Raw genomic sequence first — 17,334 nt, 5'->3', positions numbered from 1 at the left:
GGAAGTCTCTGACAAAAAATCAGCATTTTCAAATTATTAAGTGGGTTATTTTGTAGTTTGTTTATGCATGCTGGCTAGGATCGAGTCATTTGTGCAACCTCAGTTATCATTGTTTTTACATGCCTAGCTAATGTAAATCGTTAAGTTAAGCCTAAATTAGTGGTGGCTTATGTGACTCGTGTTTTTCCTTTATACATGTTGCTTACATTTGGAAAATAAAGTGTTTTAAGTAAAGAGAAGTCTTAAGAAGCTTGAACTTAACTTCAGATCAATTTGGTCTCATAAAACCCTAAGAAAATACCTACCGTATAATATAAGATGAACAAGTAGAATGACAATCAAATACCAGTTTACAGAAAAAGTTTTTAAGTTGTCTTTTTGCTAGTTTTAAAGACATTAATACTAAGGGAGCTAATTTACTAAATACTTCATGGTAAAATCAGCAAAGCAATAACATACTTATCTGATATTTTTGAGAAAAAAAACAGTACTAATTCATACAATTCCTTTCCAAGTGTGGCCCTAACCATTTTGGATTTCTTTATCCTTTCAAATAAAGGGCATGATTTATTCTATTTTTGTTTTATTTTTGTGATGGATTCAAAAGATAAAAAGGCAGAACAGCAATTTTGTTAATTAGATTTACTGCCCAGATATCTCTGGAGCATCTTCGGGTACGGGGTTCAGTAGCTCCCTTGCCTAGCGCTCGGCAATAATCGGATAGTACTGGAAAAATGGTTCAACCAAGGAATGTTGTATCCCATGTATTGGCACTCTACACCGATGAGGGTAAAAACCCAAGAGGTCTCTACGCAAAGAGCTACGGTATCTCACCAGGATCTCTTGTGTCTTTCCGTGTTTCTTCAATTCTTCCATTAAAGTTGTGATGGTGGGGTCAAGTCTTAATAAAGGCAATAGGTGACTTTGATGTACTCAAATAAATACCCCTAATCTCCACTTTTCCATTATCAGTAACAATAATGTATATAATATAAAATATAAATGAATAATGCTAACAAACATAAATTTATTAACATGCTTTGCTTCAATTAACTTCACTGCATACTACTGGAATACAAAGAATTTGTATTTGTTACCAGTACAAATTTGCAATGCGCTCTTGAGGAAAAAACTTGAATGATGTATTAAACACCATAACTTGAAATTCCTAAAAAGAAGAAATTTAACATATTTTGATACAATTTTAGAAGTGGGTCATATCATTTGTGAAAGTCCCATTAATTGCCATAGCAGATACCAAGTATTTAATCTTTAATGGTAAGACCTTTCATCTGCTGTTCATAGCAAATACTTAAGAAGATTAGGATACTCAATCTTTACCCACTTTGACTTAATTTGAGATTATTGCAATTTTATCCCACATTAAAGCTGTATTATGAAATATTTGATTAAACATTAGGTATTGGTTAAAAACTTTGCTCCAGTTAGTGATACACTGGTTCATATTTGATTGGTAAAATTAAGTTTTTACTGTCAAATCAGCTGGACAAATTCTGATTTAATCGTAAAAAAGCTTCCTATAAAATCAACTGACAACGTTTGATTTGGTCATTGGTTGTAATAAGTGTGTTCCTGGTATTTAGTGGTTTGAGCATGCCTGCTTGCTAGTATAGGGACATTTCGAGCTAAACACTTAAGATAAGGGCGTTAAAAGAATAATTGTTTGTTTCAACTAAACAATTTTTTTGCGGTAGTGTGGAAAGTTTTCTTAATTCTCTAAATAATGTGCATATTTTGAGTGAACAACATGTTAAAGTTTGACCATTTTATATTAAAAACTTCTACAATAGTGATATACCCTCATATAGGTCAGTTTGGAACAGAATCCCAGATCTCCAATAAAAAATAATAGAAAATAAGTTATGCCTACCCTTTTTTTGAGATGATAGTGGAAACAAAGAACATTTTTTTGGCCTAGTTTTTAATTATGTATTTCTGGTCTTCTAAACAATAACGTCAGTGCAAGGTTGTGCAGCATGGCCTGCAGACTTCATAGGTTAGAAGAAAAACAGCAACTATTACATGGTAACACTGTTTATTTTTCTTTGTCCAGTTGCTCGTATGGTATGTTAATAATTTCCTGACGGATGTAGTGATTGACATGCTACTCGACTCCTTTCCTGAACATATTATACAGTTTAATTTACATAACTGAACACAACGACACGTTAAAACAGATGCCACATTTGAAAGCGTTGTTTCTTTTCTATGCCATTTGAAAATAGAGATAACACTTTAGTCATTATGTGAAATGTTCCCTTTTCAACTTAAACACCTAAGAGATATTCCTAAAATGAACGTTAATTGATGAACTTTTCACTTATTTATATTATTTTCTACCTTTTTTCAATGCCAATTATATTGAGTTTTTTGTTTGTTTTAATACAAACATAGCAATAAATAATAGTCTGTGGCCACCATTGTGTACAGTCTATTACAGTATATATACTGTGAGTGTTTACCAAGGTACGTGTGTTTAATGTGGCACAGGTCTGGCTGAATCATAGGCAAGGGGCATATTTTCCCACTTAATCAGATGTTATACTGACTCCCACTCCTTCTTATATTGCAGTGTAGCAAATGTAAGATTTATGAAATATAATCAATTATGACTGCTTATAAATTTCAAGCTATTTTCCATTTATATTAATATTTGGTATTATTAAATGTCACGGAAGAAAGATCTTTTTGAGTACAATTTTGTATCTTGCACTGTTTTTAAAACAGGCATCATTAATCAAGTTAAATTGTTTTGATACAAAGTGCCCGTACAATGGTTGTATTATTGTAAAATACCTTAAATATAACGTTATTGTCAGAAGTTTCCTTTAGGAAGTGACTCGGCAACCACTTGATACAAGATAAATAAAGGATAACTGTTTGTTTCAGTGTAAGATTGTAAACAAGTTTTCTTTTAAATCAAGGTCTGAAAGTGTTATTAAAATACATTCATTGCATTTTATCAGACAAAAAAAACATCCAAATTGTATGATATTAGAAATGATGTTGTTGATATTGTGTCCCAGCCCTGTGGGTGCTGATGTTGGATTTGGAAAGAATAGCCTAGGCTAAAATTTGAAAACAGTGAAAAGAAACAAATTGATACTTTCACTATCATTTTCATGTCACTGATAAATCACTTTTTATCAACAGAAAGTTTACAGTAATGTGTTTTCACTGCCCTGTAAATAATGTTATCCTTTGTATAGTATTGCTGACAGGTTACCATAAATCATGTACCCTTCTAAGTATCTGACTATCTGAAGATGGCAATGATTCAGTTAATATTAATCTACAATTAAATGTCAATCTCATCAATAACTGTCAATTTTTACTGCAAATGTGATTTATCATAAAATGTCCTAGGTTCAGAATTTAGCTATATATGAATGATAATTATTTTATCATTCATATATAGCTAAATTCTGAACCTAGGACATTTAGTAATTTAGTAATGCATATAAGTAAAAACAAGATACTTTAAAATAAATTATTATTTTGTCATTTCTTCCATTCAATGAATAATTATTTAGATGATACACTTTAAAAAAAATCAGATTGTTTTTGTCATAAGAGATGTGTATGTGATTATCTTTTTTGCTGAATGTACAGAACTAACAGAATGTTCTGCTGCAATAGCTGAGGTGCTTACAGTATAAAGAGGATGATTTTCCAATTATACATAGGATAACACCTGTTTGTATTTGTTATTATTTGTCTGCCAGTTCAACATAGAATATGTAATACCGTAGTTATTGTTTTTGCTTGATTTATTTTACCCATAAAATGGGCACGAGCCAGGCACAGTTTACTTAGGCAAAAAATATATACCGTAATATAATTTCTAGGGCTTGTTGTGAATGTATATATGTACTAGCTATTGAACCACTGAGTTACACACTTAATATAACCTATTAATAACCAAATAAAATGTTGGCAGTCATTTTTGTCATACCTTAACTTTTAAAGAGTTGAGTCACAATCAGCCCAGACACCATTGGCCGAAACATTAGCATATAAACAATATCAGATGAAATTTGAAAATAATACTTTCTTGTTTGAAGGACGTTGCACTGTTTGACCTTAAACACAATACGGTTTAATGCTACTTTATTACTGAATTTGAAAAGTCACCTGCCTACTTCAAATCAATTTCGTCTACCCTTGTAATACATGTATAAACACTGTGCTAGGTAAGAAGAAGAATGATAAAACAACACTTCTGGAAACCATCCCCAAATTTTTATATGTTACATGATCTCATGTTAATGCCTTTTCTCCTTTAAGCATGAACAGTTCATTTGTGTTCTTTTTTGATGCCTCTTATCTTTAAAATGCAAGATAAGATATCCATCATTTTCCTGCCTCACAAAAACTCATGAAATGTAGACACAAGTTGGGTAGTTTGAAATACCTGTTACAAAGCATCTTCAAACCGCGCATCCTTGGTAATATTTGTTTGTTTTTGTATTGTTCATTTATGTAGTTGTACATGTATATCACTATACGCTAGTTGTGTAAAAACCTAAACCTCTTTAAACCTCTTATGACTAAGCATTTTGTTAATCAAGGTCTTATGCACTTAGTGAAACATCCCTGCAGACTGTATTTCTTGTTAAAAGTTGTCCTGGAATTCCTTAATTGAATTCACAGGCAGATGCAGTGCTATTAAATGTTAATGACGCTCAGAACTTTATTTAATTAAGTTAAAATTAAGTCTAATGAGTTTTATTGTGCTAAATGTTAGTTGTATTGTAAATCTCTTGAGGTTTAAGTGGGGAAAAAAGCTTTGTAATTGTTCGAAATTTAGGAAAGTTTAACAAAGGGCCAATTATAGAGCTGAACATGGGTATAAAAGTGTCAGAGGCAACTGAACCAACAACTTCAATTTTCTCACTTGTGTTTGCATGAATGTTTTAAAACAATACATGTGTTATCAGGGAAAAGGGAGAGAAATATTCAAGGTACAGGTAATCTAATTAATGGACCAGACCCATGCAGAGCCGATCCTACCTGTACTGTGTAGCTCCACAGAATGAGGGTGAACAATATAATATGTGAGCCATTTATATAGGAAATGAGAAATGGTTCATAAATTATTATACCTGTAAATTAGCTTGTAAAATATGTCATTTCCTCTTGACTTTTTACAAAGTATGTTCATATGTCACAGAAGCTAGAAATAATCAAGTGGTTTTTAGTTGAAATCATCAGTGATTATTGTTTAAAAAAAGGTTTTTGTGCATATTCGATCGAAGTTGAATGTTCTGTTCAGTAATCAATGTATCAAAGATATTGAACAAACAAGAATTCACAACCATTTACTAGTGTAAATATTTCCAGAACCACCATAATTTCATACACATGTTCCATAAACCCATCTTGATAAAACTCATAATCTAGCCAAGCTGGGCCAGTGCAATGTCTAAGAGTGTTGCATGTGCTTGTAGAAGGCAGATGGCCTCACAGATAGCACCACACAATTTCATGTGTACATGCCTACAGTCCTTACATTAATGATGTACAGTGTTGGTACCTAGGTGGTCAGCACTGTTCTATGATGTAACTCCTAAATGATAGTCATCAGCTCATATGTTTTCATGATGACCTTGATAGATTGTAAGTACATGTATGTCTGTTTTATTAGCCGCATTCTTTTAAAAATTCTTTATTATATGATGTTTGTTTTTTCAAGATACCAAAATCACCTGTCGCTGCTCACCCAGGTCATGGATTTGAGCCTGTATTTATAAACTTTGGCCTCTGAAAAAGCACAACTGTACTGGTTTTACACAGGAAATGACATCACATGAATGTGACATAACTGTCTCCAAAGTTGAGATTAAATAAAAGTATAAAGAAATAGCAATAATTTAATGATTTGGCTGATTTGTACCAGTAGTAGAGAGTTTTTGGACACATTCTGGGTTTTTTTTTCAAGATAGTCTCCTGTTGATTTTAAGAATCCTGAAAAAAAATCTTTATAATAACCCTGAGCAAATCTTCTCACTCAGTTCAAATAAAGCAAAATTAATTGGAGTTAAATAACTTTCTTTGGTTTCAAATGATGTATTCAAAAGGGGTCAAATTGTAGTTTGACAGTTGTAGTTCTTGGACACTTCGTTAAATTAACAACAAAATCTACCTAAATTCAATATGTGTGAAAGATATAGATTTGAATCACACAAAAAAAGCATTCATTTGTGATTAAAATAGCTTTGTTAAGCAGAGCATACAAATATACTGTTTACATGTCATTACACTTTTGCTACTTCAGTTTGTCTGGTAAGTATGAGTATGAGGGGGAGTAACATCTGCATATGCTAATAATTTTATACGGCAAGACTTTCTTTCCTGTAGTCAAAAATTTAAGCAGCATTTTACAGTGCTTTCTGCACATGTGCACCGCCCTGGAAATTAGCAGGGTAACTAAAATGTGAACTTGTAAACATTAATCTACTTTTGATATTTTTTTATTTAAAAAAATACCTAGCCTGTTGGAAAGTGTTGGTACCCACAAAAATATCTTAAGCACTTGATCGATAAATGATCAGGTGTTTGAAATGTAACTTCCAAAATGAGGCTAAAGCGCCACTGTCCGGGAACTATTACTGTCTGAGAACAACTCGCCTTCTGGTTATCTTTCTTATTCTATGTATGTTTGTTTCAGGTGTCTAAGCTGGTGATTCTTCATGAAGAAGCAGAAGATGGCAACGCAATGCCGGACCTCTGCCGGCCCATCCAAGTGGTCAAGTTGGCTGTCGACAATCTGGTCAAGGTGGGCAACTTAAATTACCAGATGGCTAATAGTAACAATATGGTCCCTTGTCTGAGTAGTCCTGTATTTATCATAATTTTTTCAAAGTTTAATATAGCACTATTTTAAATGCTCTAAAAAATGTATGTACGTTGTATTCTGCAAATCATTTCATGATTTGGTATTGGTCTCACGGAAGAAAGTTGAACCTCACTAAATCGTTTTACATTAAGCATCAACTGATCGATTTTTTTTCAATAATTTTGCTGTTATCTGAAAGGTAATGCAAGATCTTCAATAAATATTGCATCACACCTTTTGTGAATTTAATTTACCTTGAAAAATTGACAAACACTAACAATAGTAGTTGAAGTAATGTCAATATAGCTGTGATTGTTGTCTATGTGTGGCTATAGGTCTGACCCTGCATTAATAAAAGTTTGTTTCAAAGACCCTGTGTTGTACACTGTCAATGTAAAAGTGGTCAGAGAATTATTATTTCATTTGGTTTACAAGCTTGATTTTGAGCCTTTGATATGAAGTTGATGTTCTTGGTTCATTTTGGAGATGAGTTTTAATCAATTAAGGTTTCTGTTCCGAAATCAAATGTTGATAATTTAGTATGTTGTGCCATTATTCAGTCTCACATTATAGTGTTTTCAAATGTGAGTACAAGTCTGTGAGGATATGCAACCAGCAGGTAAGTAGCTCATTTGACATTGGTATAACTGATATGTACCGATATAATAATATTATGGTATATACTTATATACTTGATATATACTTACATATTGGGTTATGAAATGACATTTTGTAAATGATACTCTATGGCAATTGCTGTAACTATGACATTACCTTGTATGCTTAAATTTGTTATTTGGTTGTTTCATTAGAGAATGTATTAAATTTAAGGTCAGCTATATCTATTTTTGGTAAAAATAGTCCTGAAACATTTCAGCTGACCCTTGTTAAGGTCAGCTATTTGGCTGTAACATAAAGTTTCACTGTTAACCTCTTTTCATGTAGAGTAAGTCTTACGTTGAACCCTCTGGACTTTTTCAGGTCGGCTATGAGACGATCAACTTCAGCGACGATCAGATTCTGAAGCAGGATATGCCCCCAGCCCTGCGCCGCGTTGAGGAGTCTTCCATTCTTCTCCTCCAGGCCTCTGACATGCTCAGAGCTGATCCATACTCTGCGCCGGCCCGCAAAAAACTCATCGAGGGATCAAGAGGTAACCCCTCTTGTTAAAATGGCTGATCTTTTACTGCAATTTCATCAAATGTTGTGATGTAGATTTTGGTTCATGCAATGAATCGAATGTTTGAATGTTATATGAGCATTTATTGCTTAAAGGAAAATCAGACTGAGATTGTTTGTTTCTTCTATGTATAATGAATACAATGAAAACATAGTTTGTGAGATGGCCCCTTTGGAATTTCTTTGTTGATGAATTTATTCTAACTATTGTTTTCATTTGTCTTTTGAAAAGTAACGAGTTCTTGACAAATCAGTTCCTAGGTCCTAAAATGGGAATGTCATTGAATTGAAAAATCAATGATGAACTCCTTGTTAAAACGTTTGTCTTAAAGGGATTGTTCTCCCTACTTTTAGTACTTTTGTGTGAATATTTTATGACTTGAACAGTTACCTACATTAATTACTCTAGGGACACCTAGATAAGGCATGGCTTAGTGAGAGATGTGTTTAGTCCTGGATAGACTCAGTAGTATTTAGTCCTGGATAGACTCAGTAGTATTTAGTCCTGGATAGACCCAGTAGTATTTAATCACATAAAATCATACTTTGTTGTACTATTTTTGTTAATATTAATTATACCTATTCTAAACTAAACAAACTATGCTTTTCACTAGGCATCCTCCAGGGCACCTCAGCTCTACTGCTTGCCTTTGACGAGTCTGAAGTACGGAAGATTATCCGGGTGTGCAAGAACGTGCTGGAGTACCTCGCTATCACCGAGGTTGTTGACCGAATGGAAGACCTCGTCACATACGTCAAGGTAGAGACAGGGATTGAAGGATTATACATTTGTGTCAATGATTTACAGTTGTTCTTATGATAACTCCAAGCAACCAGGTTTTAAGTATCTTTCATGTGTTTCTGATGTGGATGGGAAAATAACTGTTCACAACTTCCACAAGTGTCCTCAGAGTGAATTTTCCCATCATAAGTGGAATTACATGAAAGATACTTAAAATACTGATAACACTTTAAATGGTGGTCATGAAACTACAAACTTTTACCTAGTTGTTTGGATACTTAAAATTATATTGTACACTAAAAGCAATGCCACCGAACTCTATTACCTGTAATACCAGTAATAAACTTCTATGTTGACCTATAACTATGTATTCAATACAATAATGTTGCAAATACATCACTTTATTAATAAGAGACAAGTTAAGGTTTTACTATTTTGCATTCTAATATCTATGTTTTATTCCTGTTCATAATTTCTTCAACTAAAATTAATGATCACCCTGTTTTATGTGATAATCAGCCATGTTCATGTGTACTGTATCCATGTAGAACCTGAGTCCAGTGTTGACCAGGATGACCAAGGAGGTGGACACTAGGGAGAAGGAACTCACTCATCAGGTAAGGTGATGAAGCCTTGAAATGTTGACTCGTTCTTTTGTTGTAGAAGTCTTATGTGTATTACTGTGAACAACACAATATTGGTAATGACACACACACACTTATTATTAATACCAAGCTCTGACTGAAAGATGATATACAAAATAATGGACATAGACAGAAAGCACATGTGTAGCAAGTCCCATGACTGTTGTTAAAATCATTTTTTAGTTCTGCCCCCTGACTGAGAAAACCAAACAACTTTTGGCCCTGGCTTGTGGTGCTCTTGTTTTTTTAAATGATTCTTTGCTCATTGGCTAATTTTAATGCGTATAGGTTCACCGTGAGATGTTGATCCGGTCGTTGGAACAGGTGAAGAACCTTACTCCGGTCCTCATTTCCGGCATCAAGATCTACATCACCGCAAAACAGACCAGTAAGTAGGCCATGATAATATGTGTAAGTTCATCTAAAGAATGATGATTTTTTTCTGGTCCCTGGAATTGGTTTGACCAAAAGTATGTAATCAATTTACAACCGGTATCAATGATTTGATTGTCAGTTTTAACCTGCATTTATTCCTGGGTATTAAAATCTTAAAAAAATCAAACATAGATTGATATTAGATCATTGTTGTCTTTACTTTGTTTAGAATATTGGTTTCATTTCTTAGTATAGAACTAATCATGTTGCAAAAATTACGGTTTGAGAATCGAATCAATGGAAATTGCTTATTATGTGTTAAACATTATAACTAATGTATATTAATCTTATTGTTCACATATTATTTTATTTGCCCCACAGACCAGGGAGTGCAAGATGCCCAGACAAACCGTGACTATGTGGTTCGGAAGATGTCAGACGAGATACATGAGATTATTCGTGTTCTCCAGCTCACCACGTACGATGAGGAGGAGTGGGATGCAGACGACATTGCTGTCATGAAGAAGGCTCAGGTATGGGGATTGGTGGCCTCTATGCAAATTGACATTCTTATTTCACAGAGAATTTGTAATTTTTCAGGAGCCCGGTTTGCCAGATTCAAGACACTTATCCTACTTACACAGATTGAATCTATCGTGAAGGTTGTATTTGGTAAAGACAAAGGGTTTTAATAATTAAGTTATTATGTATTCCACACATTATGACATATTTTTCAGAGTGCCATTGAACAGAAGATGAAGCTGGCCCACGACTGGTTGGCTGACCCGTCTGCTCTGGTGGGCAGTTCAGGTAGGTTGGGAAGGTTGTTATCTTCATGTAGGTCTTGTTATATATACATGTACTGGCATCTTGTATTCTGTACTTGCATCAGTAGCTAACGTAGATTTCTGTCTTTTATAATGATATTCTATTACATGTCTTGTTCAGTTAGCTACATGTTTCTTTGCATTGATGTTGTAAAGATATTTTCTCAGCATTTCATGATGATAACTTTAAAACTTGAATAGTTAGAATGCATCATTATTTTCTTGTAATGAATTAGTAATTTGTAATACAGTCAAAACTCACTTTGTCGAAGTCATTGGGAGCTTGGAAAATACATCAAGATAACGAACATTCGATATAACCAAAATATGTAAAATGTATAGTTAAACCGAAAAAAAAAGTTAGACATAATCAGACCATCGAGGTAACCAAATTTGACATAGTGAGTTTCGACTGTAAATATGAAAGTGAAACATATTTTGCATGTCTTTTTTTGTGTAGCCTCCAAAATTTGGTTTTACATTGATTGAAAACCATGTCTGTGTATGTATGTAGACAATATAGTCACATAATAACATCTTTAACAAGTTTAGGTATGCACTATCTGTATATTGTACACTATAGGGATGGTGATAGATAATCGTGTCCTGTCAGGTTAGCTCCCCTTCATGTTACCCGTGTGTACATTGTATAACACATTCAGTTTGTGAAATAGACTGAGGTATTTTGTTATGCTTTAAGAGGACATTTTTTTAACTGCCAGATTATACCCTAGGTTTTATGCTATAACAACTTTAAGCTCTGTCAACAAATCCCTTACCTTAATTGTTATTTTTAAGCCTTCAATACTTACATGGTTTTATCCTACAGCACTCCCACCAACCTGTTAACCATCCCCTCCCTGATTGTGATTGGTCTCAATAGAAAGATGATAGCATTTACGTTAATTATGTAATAATGGGTATTGTTCTTTTTTTTGTAGAAATATGTAAAGGGATTACTTTGATTAGTGTTTAATATTAAATACAAGAAAAATCCCAAATATGCTACTTACATGTATTTGAGTTTGAAGCATACATTTATCATGGTGCCAAACATAAAGATCACTTAGCTTATTGATATAATTTTAAAAAGTTAAAAAAAAATAAAAAATGAACCCTTTTGTTGAATATCTCAAAATCAGGAAATATTTTGGCAAGAAGTTATCTGGCTTTATCTTATCTGCAGGTGACAAGTCCCTGCGTCAGATCCTGGAAGATGCAAGGCGTATCGCTGACTGCTGCACCAACCAAGATGACAGGGACCGAATCCTGAAGTCTGTCAGCAACCTTGAGTCCATGAGCCAGGCTCTGTCTGAACTCAGAGCACAGGGCAAGGTACACAACTATCTTGTGTGTTATTCCTCTTGTCACGCCTGGCTATTGATATCTCTGTATGCATCCATTTTCAAAGACAGTATTTGTGATTAGAAAACAAAAATTCAGGTATCATATGTTGACTGGACACGATTGTAGCTATACATTACCCCAATATGCTTCGTTTCTACAGGGCAACAGCCCCCAGGCGATGTCCTTGGCACGCGAGATGCAACAGAAGCTGAAGGAGTTACAGAATCTCACTGGCACCAGCATCGCCAACACAGAGCGTTCTGGCATCCGCAAGCCTGCACCCACTGTTGAGGGGAAGGTGGACCAGGCTCAGAGATGGCTCACAAACCCAGGGCTTGATGACAGGGGACTTGGTAGGGGAGATTGTTTGTGATCTTGTTCATGGAAGGATTGTCTTCCAATAATAATGAATAAGGCTGACTACTATATATGTCGTTAATTTTTTTCTTAATAAACATGAAGGGAAATAGACATTGGTTTTAACCATCTGTGGTAGCATAGAATAGTAGATTCTTAAGGATTATGAATTTTGTTTCAGCTGTTTTTGATAGTTATGTTCTTCTGATTTTTAGGTGAGCAAGCCACTCGGATGGTGGTTGCTGATGGCCGGCGTGTAGCAGAAGGTTGCTCTGGTCCTCTCCGCTCTGACCTGCTCCGCCTATGTGACGAGACAGAAATACTCACCAACCAACTTGCGGACCTCATTGCTAAAGGACAGGTTTGTTAATAGGAAATTTTATGTACATTGTACATTGGCCAAATGTTTTTGAATATTTAATCATGAAAAGAATCAGTACAATACTAGTTTGATGTGAGCAAATACTTAATCATGTTCAGTATGGTGATATAAAATCATAAGAGATGTTTAATGCATAATGATGAATTTTATAAGGCATTGTCATAAATCAGTGTAATTGTTGTAGGCATGCAAAACTTTCCTTCGCTTAGATATTCACATAAAACTTGGTACACTACACCAGTGACAATACACAAAGATTTATAGCTCTGGCTTTAATTATTTTTGAGTTATGCCCCCTGTTTGATAGAAACAACTTAAATGTTTCACACGACAGATAATGCAAAAATATATTTATCAAAATTATTTAGCATAATACATTATTTTAATCAGCAAACAAAAAACGTTTCAAATTATACTAATATCATATACAGTAACCAGGCATAGAAGTTGAACGTTGTCAGTGATGGAACCATCAGATATTCTTCATTAGCATTTTTGTGAATCAAACTCTATATGAAACCTCTGTTTCTATTTCAGGGTAACTCTCCACAGGCGAAGGCAATAGCCCGGCACCTGTCTGAGAAGCTCCTGCAGCTGAAGGGCAAGATCGAGGAAGCCCTCGTGAACCAGGTGGCTGAGGACTTCATTGATATCACCACACCTCTTAAACAACTCACTGAGGCCGCCTCTGTACCACTTGGTAGGAATTTGCTTCCATTTTCATTGATTTGGCCACTTAAATTAAGCTTTTTATAAACAATCACCATTTTGATGAAATTTATTCAGCTCCTTTTGTTCATATTTCTTTGGACGTTGTTGCTCTTTCAATTCTATTGGCTCCTTCTGAAATGCTTGATAGGTAATTTGGCTCATTTGACGATTTCCATGTATTTTAGGGCTGTTAATGATGACAACAGAAGCAAATATGTTGATGGATAAATATCATGGTTCATCTTGTTTTATGTATTCTAATTATAAATATAATGTATGAACAGTATTTTAATTACCCCAATAGAAGCATAAACTTGTCTTGTACCTGGCTTGGTAAAAAGTCTTGTCTTTGATGTGACCAGCTAGTTGTGCAAATTGGTGAGAGTGGTCTATTGGTATAGGTGTCTGTCTTTAACCCAAGAGGTTGTGGGTTCAAGCCCTTCCAGTGGTACTTTCTCATGGCCTCTTAAGGCAGATACAGTACAGGTTTCTGCCCAAGAAAGGGACTCATGGGCGAATTGCATCAGCTTTCAGCTGTCTGCACAATGGAGCTAAAATAAATTGGTATAAACTAAATGACCAGCTAAATTTTGTGAAAAAAAAACAGTTGTATAATACCAAGAAACTAATGCTCTATCTATTAGACTAGCATTTGGGACCAACTACAATTAACATTGATATGACTTGTATAGGCAGTTTTTTTCATTTTACTGTTTAATTGCTAGGTACTCCAGGAAGAGAAGCCAATTTTGATGACAAGAGGCGGAACTTTGAAGCCCACTCGGCGAAACTTGCTGACACAGCTACCATGGTGGCCACTGCTGGGGGATGTAGGAACAAGAAAACTGTAGAGGAAATCTTCAAGTCTTCAAAACAGGTTGGTTTTGTATATGGTTGGATACCAGTACCAATAGATTGATACCATACTATACCAGTAGCAACAAAACATTAGAGCATTTCTAGTTTTTTAAAAGAACACAAACTACTACAAAATTAAAAGATTCCTGATACCAATACTAAATAACTAAGTGATTTAAAGGGATGTGAAAGAAGCTGGTTATAGATTGTTTGAAAATTCTATTTGAAACAAAATTATCTAAAATGAGTGGTGTTCAGGCAGTGTTTCAACTGCATTTGCATTAATATTTAATAACATGTTAAAAATGACCATAGTAGTCTTTCATACTCTAGCACTTTCGTATTTGTGATTTTTAAATTCTGGAAATAATCATATAATATATATTATAACAACAGATAACATCAACTCTGTTGGTTTGAACACGCTTGACTTGAATTTCTCATTAGCTGGAATTCGAGGTTTAGGACCAATTTCTTTAAACTGAAGATTTCCAGCTTGGCTCGAATTTTTCATGGCTCAAGGTATTTGCTCAAGGTTTTGCCGGTCCGAGGAAGTTCGAGCAACACGTTTCCACTAAAGTACATTAAGAAATTGATTTAACATTTGCTCTTATTTACAGGTGAATGACCTGACCCCTCAGATTACCACGGCGGCTAAGATCGTGTTCAGTAACCCTGAAAACCAGGCAGCGGTTGAACACTTTGAACTGCTAAAGAAACAGTGGAGCGATAACATGGAGCGACTGCGTGGGCTGGTGGACGAGGCTGTAGACTCTACCGCTCTTGTCAAGGCTGAGGGTGGGTCAGCTTTGATAATTAAATGGGTTTGATAGTTAAAGGCTACCATGAATAATGCTTTAAGCTATTTTAAAAGATATTAGTACTTGAAGACCCTATAATGTGCCTCTGCAGGCTTGGTATGAAAGTAAAGCATTTGTAAGGCATGTTAATTTCCAAGGTTTTGACTTACAGTTTTTGCACTATTTTTGAGATCTCTTTACACTTCCTTAAACTGATATTCAAGATAATAAATGAATTATGATTATTACAGAGGAAGGCATATTGAGGGACACAGAGCGTGTTGAAGATGGTATTCGCACCAGAGATTCGCCAAAGATTGTCACAAATGCATCAAACATCGCGCGCCGAGCCAACCGAGTCCTCCAGGTGGCACAGCAAGAGGCAGACAACAGTGAAGATCCAAACTTTGTGGACAATGTGAACAGAGCCTCTGAGCAGCTTAGATCTAGTATGCTTAATGGTTAATTTATGCAATGTAATAAATGTATTTTCATTCTTTTTAACTGTTTGAAGTGAAGGAATGAGTCTCTTGTTATACTTTATTTTCATAGCTGATCAGTAGGTGGATACATTTCGTTAGAAAATAATATCACAGTGTAATCAACTTCCAATCCAAGACCTGAGACAAACCACCTATTTATTGTAAAATTTGGGGTTCATATAGGTATGATCGAAAAATCACAACAAAAGTCTATGAAGCCACCCTTACCACCACGACTCCACTATTTTTTTTTCAGCAATCACCCCGATGGTTCAGTGTGCCAAGGTTGTGTCCATGAATCCACAGGATCCAGGGGCTGCTAACAACTGGCGGAAGACCAACAGTGGGGTAGGGCATCAACATCAGCTCTCAAATTGCATATTAATTAGTTTTAATAATGAAAATTTCAACCAAGAATGATCAATCCTATTCATGAGGCAAACATTCTCTTGATTCTTTGTATTGCTTTAAATATCTTTTTTTCATGTAATGCATACTTGTTGAATGTTCTAGTAGCATTTGTAGATGTTTTCTTGGTATTGTAGTATTTTTCCTGTTTCAACAGTTTCAGTCGTATAGTAGTTTCCTATTTTCTGTTCCAGTTGATAGATGCTGTAGGTGAGGTGCGTAAGGCGGTGGACACGACGCCCGATTGCCGAAGAGCTGAGGAGATGTTCCCGCCCCCGCCCGACCTCTCAGAGCTGCAGATCTCAGGTACATCCACACAGGTGGCTGTGTGTTTGTATGTCACTTTCTTGTGTGTTGTAGTGACTGTGACTTTTTAAATAATTATATATATAATATGTATTGTAGTTTGTGTAATATACAGTTTCCATATTTTTTCAGTGCATATATGGCCAAATTTATTAATATTTTACAAGTATTACTTTTTGTTGTAATTTACTCAATTTTATTTATTCACAGGTACAAACCATGCATAATATATTATTTAACTGCATATGTTGGGCTTCATCTCTATTGTATGTTATGATATATATACAAAATGAATATGGCATACATACCTGGTGATGTTTGTGTGGTTGTTGTGTGGTGGATTATGTAAATGCTTCTGCATCAGGGCCCTGTATATATACTTTAAGGTGGAACCCCATTTTTAGCTTACCGGGTAAACTGCGTTTCAATAAATATGTCATAAGAACATTTACCTTAGTTTGTAAATTCTGCTTGTAACCTAATTGGTGTCTCCGAGCAACCTTAAGCAGCGTAAAGTTTACAACAATGATAGATCTTTTAGAACAGGGCCCAGGTGTGAAAATATATAATTAGTGAATTTCATTGTACTGAAAAGTATAAGGCTATATGTTACATTACTCACAATATACAAAATGTATGATCTAGTTACATATGTTTTACATGATTATATGGCAGATTGTGTAGCTCTATGTAGCTGTGTGTAGAACACGTCAGTCACAGTGTGTACTAGCAGTAAACATAACCAGCATATATTTTTGTCTTCTGCTTCGCTTTGTTGTAGAGCCGTGTTTCGTGGCGCCCCCTAGGTATGCCCCACCTCCCCCCGCGGTGCCCCCACCGCCCGCCCAGGAATTTCCCCAGCGGCGGGTGGTCCAGCAGGCGGCCCCGCGGGCTGCTGTTAGAGACCAGCCTGACGGCCCGGATCCAATAGTTTACAATAGCCCCCATAGTACACTTAGGTTTTATCCATCACCAGGTAGAATTTTGAGTCATGATAGAAGTTGACACCCCTTGCTATGCACTTTATTATTATATTATTTTCCCCATGTATCTGCAC

General features: G+C 35.1%; 1 protein-coding gene across 9 annotated transcripts in view; it reads left to right on the top strand.

The window, feature by feature from the left end:
* The window catches only part of LOC128230415 (vinculin-like), a 30,145-nt gene that overhangs the window by 505 nt on the left and 12,306 nt on the right, over positions 1-17,334 (top strand). For 5 of the 9 annotated variants that reach the window (XM_052942648.1, XM_052942650.1, XM_052942651.1 and 2 more), the window contains exons 2-19: positions 6,692-6,799; positions 7,841-8,012; positions 8,653-8,798; positions 9,329-9,397; positions 9,713-9,812; positions 10,181-10,332; positions 10,537-10,609; positions 11,210-11,239; positions 11,813-11,961; positions 12,134-12,326; positions 12,546-12,691; positions 13,250-13,412; positions 14,149-14,300; positions 14,902-15,079; positions 15,333-15,530; positions 15,820-15,911; positions 16,166-16,277; positions 17,059-17,253. In XM_052942648.1, coding sequence (XP_052798608.1) covers positions 6,692-6,799; positions 7,841-8,012; positions 8,653-8,798; positions 9,329-9,397; positions 9,713-9,812; positions 10,181-10,332; positions 10,537-10,609; positions 11,210-11,239; positions 11,813-11,961; positions 12,134-12,326; positions 12,546-12,691; positions 13,250-13,412; positions 14,149-14,300; positions 14,902-15,079; positions 15,333-15,530; positions 15,820-15,911; positions 16,166-16,277; positions 17,059-17,253 — 2,428 coding nt within the window. The remainder of the gene's footprint in view (positions 1-6,691; positions 6,800-7,840; positions 8,013-8,652; positions 8,799-9,328; positions 9,398-9,712; positions 9,813-10,180; positions 10,333-10,536; positions 10,610-11,209; positions 11,240-11,812; positions 11,962-12,133; positions 12,327-12,545; positions 12,692-13,249; positions 13,413-14,148; positions 14,301-14,901; positions 15,080-15,332; positions 15,531-15,819; positions 15,912-16,165; positions 16,278-17,058; positions 17,254-17,334) is intronic. The other 4 variants (XM_052942654.1, XM_052942657.1, XM_052942658.1 and 1 more) reach the window with 2 other exon arrangements.

This window comes from Mya arenaria, chromosome 4 (genome assembly GCF_026914265.1).
Source record: "Mya arenaria isolate MELC-2E11 chromosome 4, ASM2691426v1".
Taxonomy (NCBI): Eukaryota; Metazoa; Mollusca; class Bivalvia; order Myida; family Myidae; genus Mya; species Mya arenaria.
The sequence above is the reverse complement of the archived record's forward strand: the minus strand, read 5'-3'. Positions and strand labels throughout refer to the sequence as shown.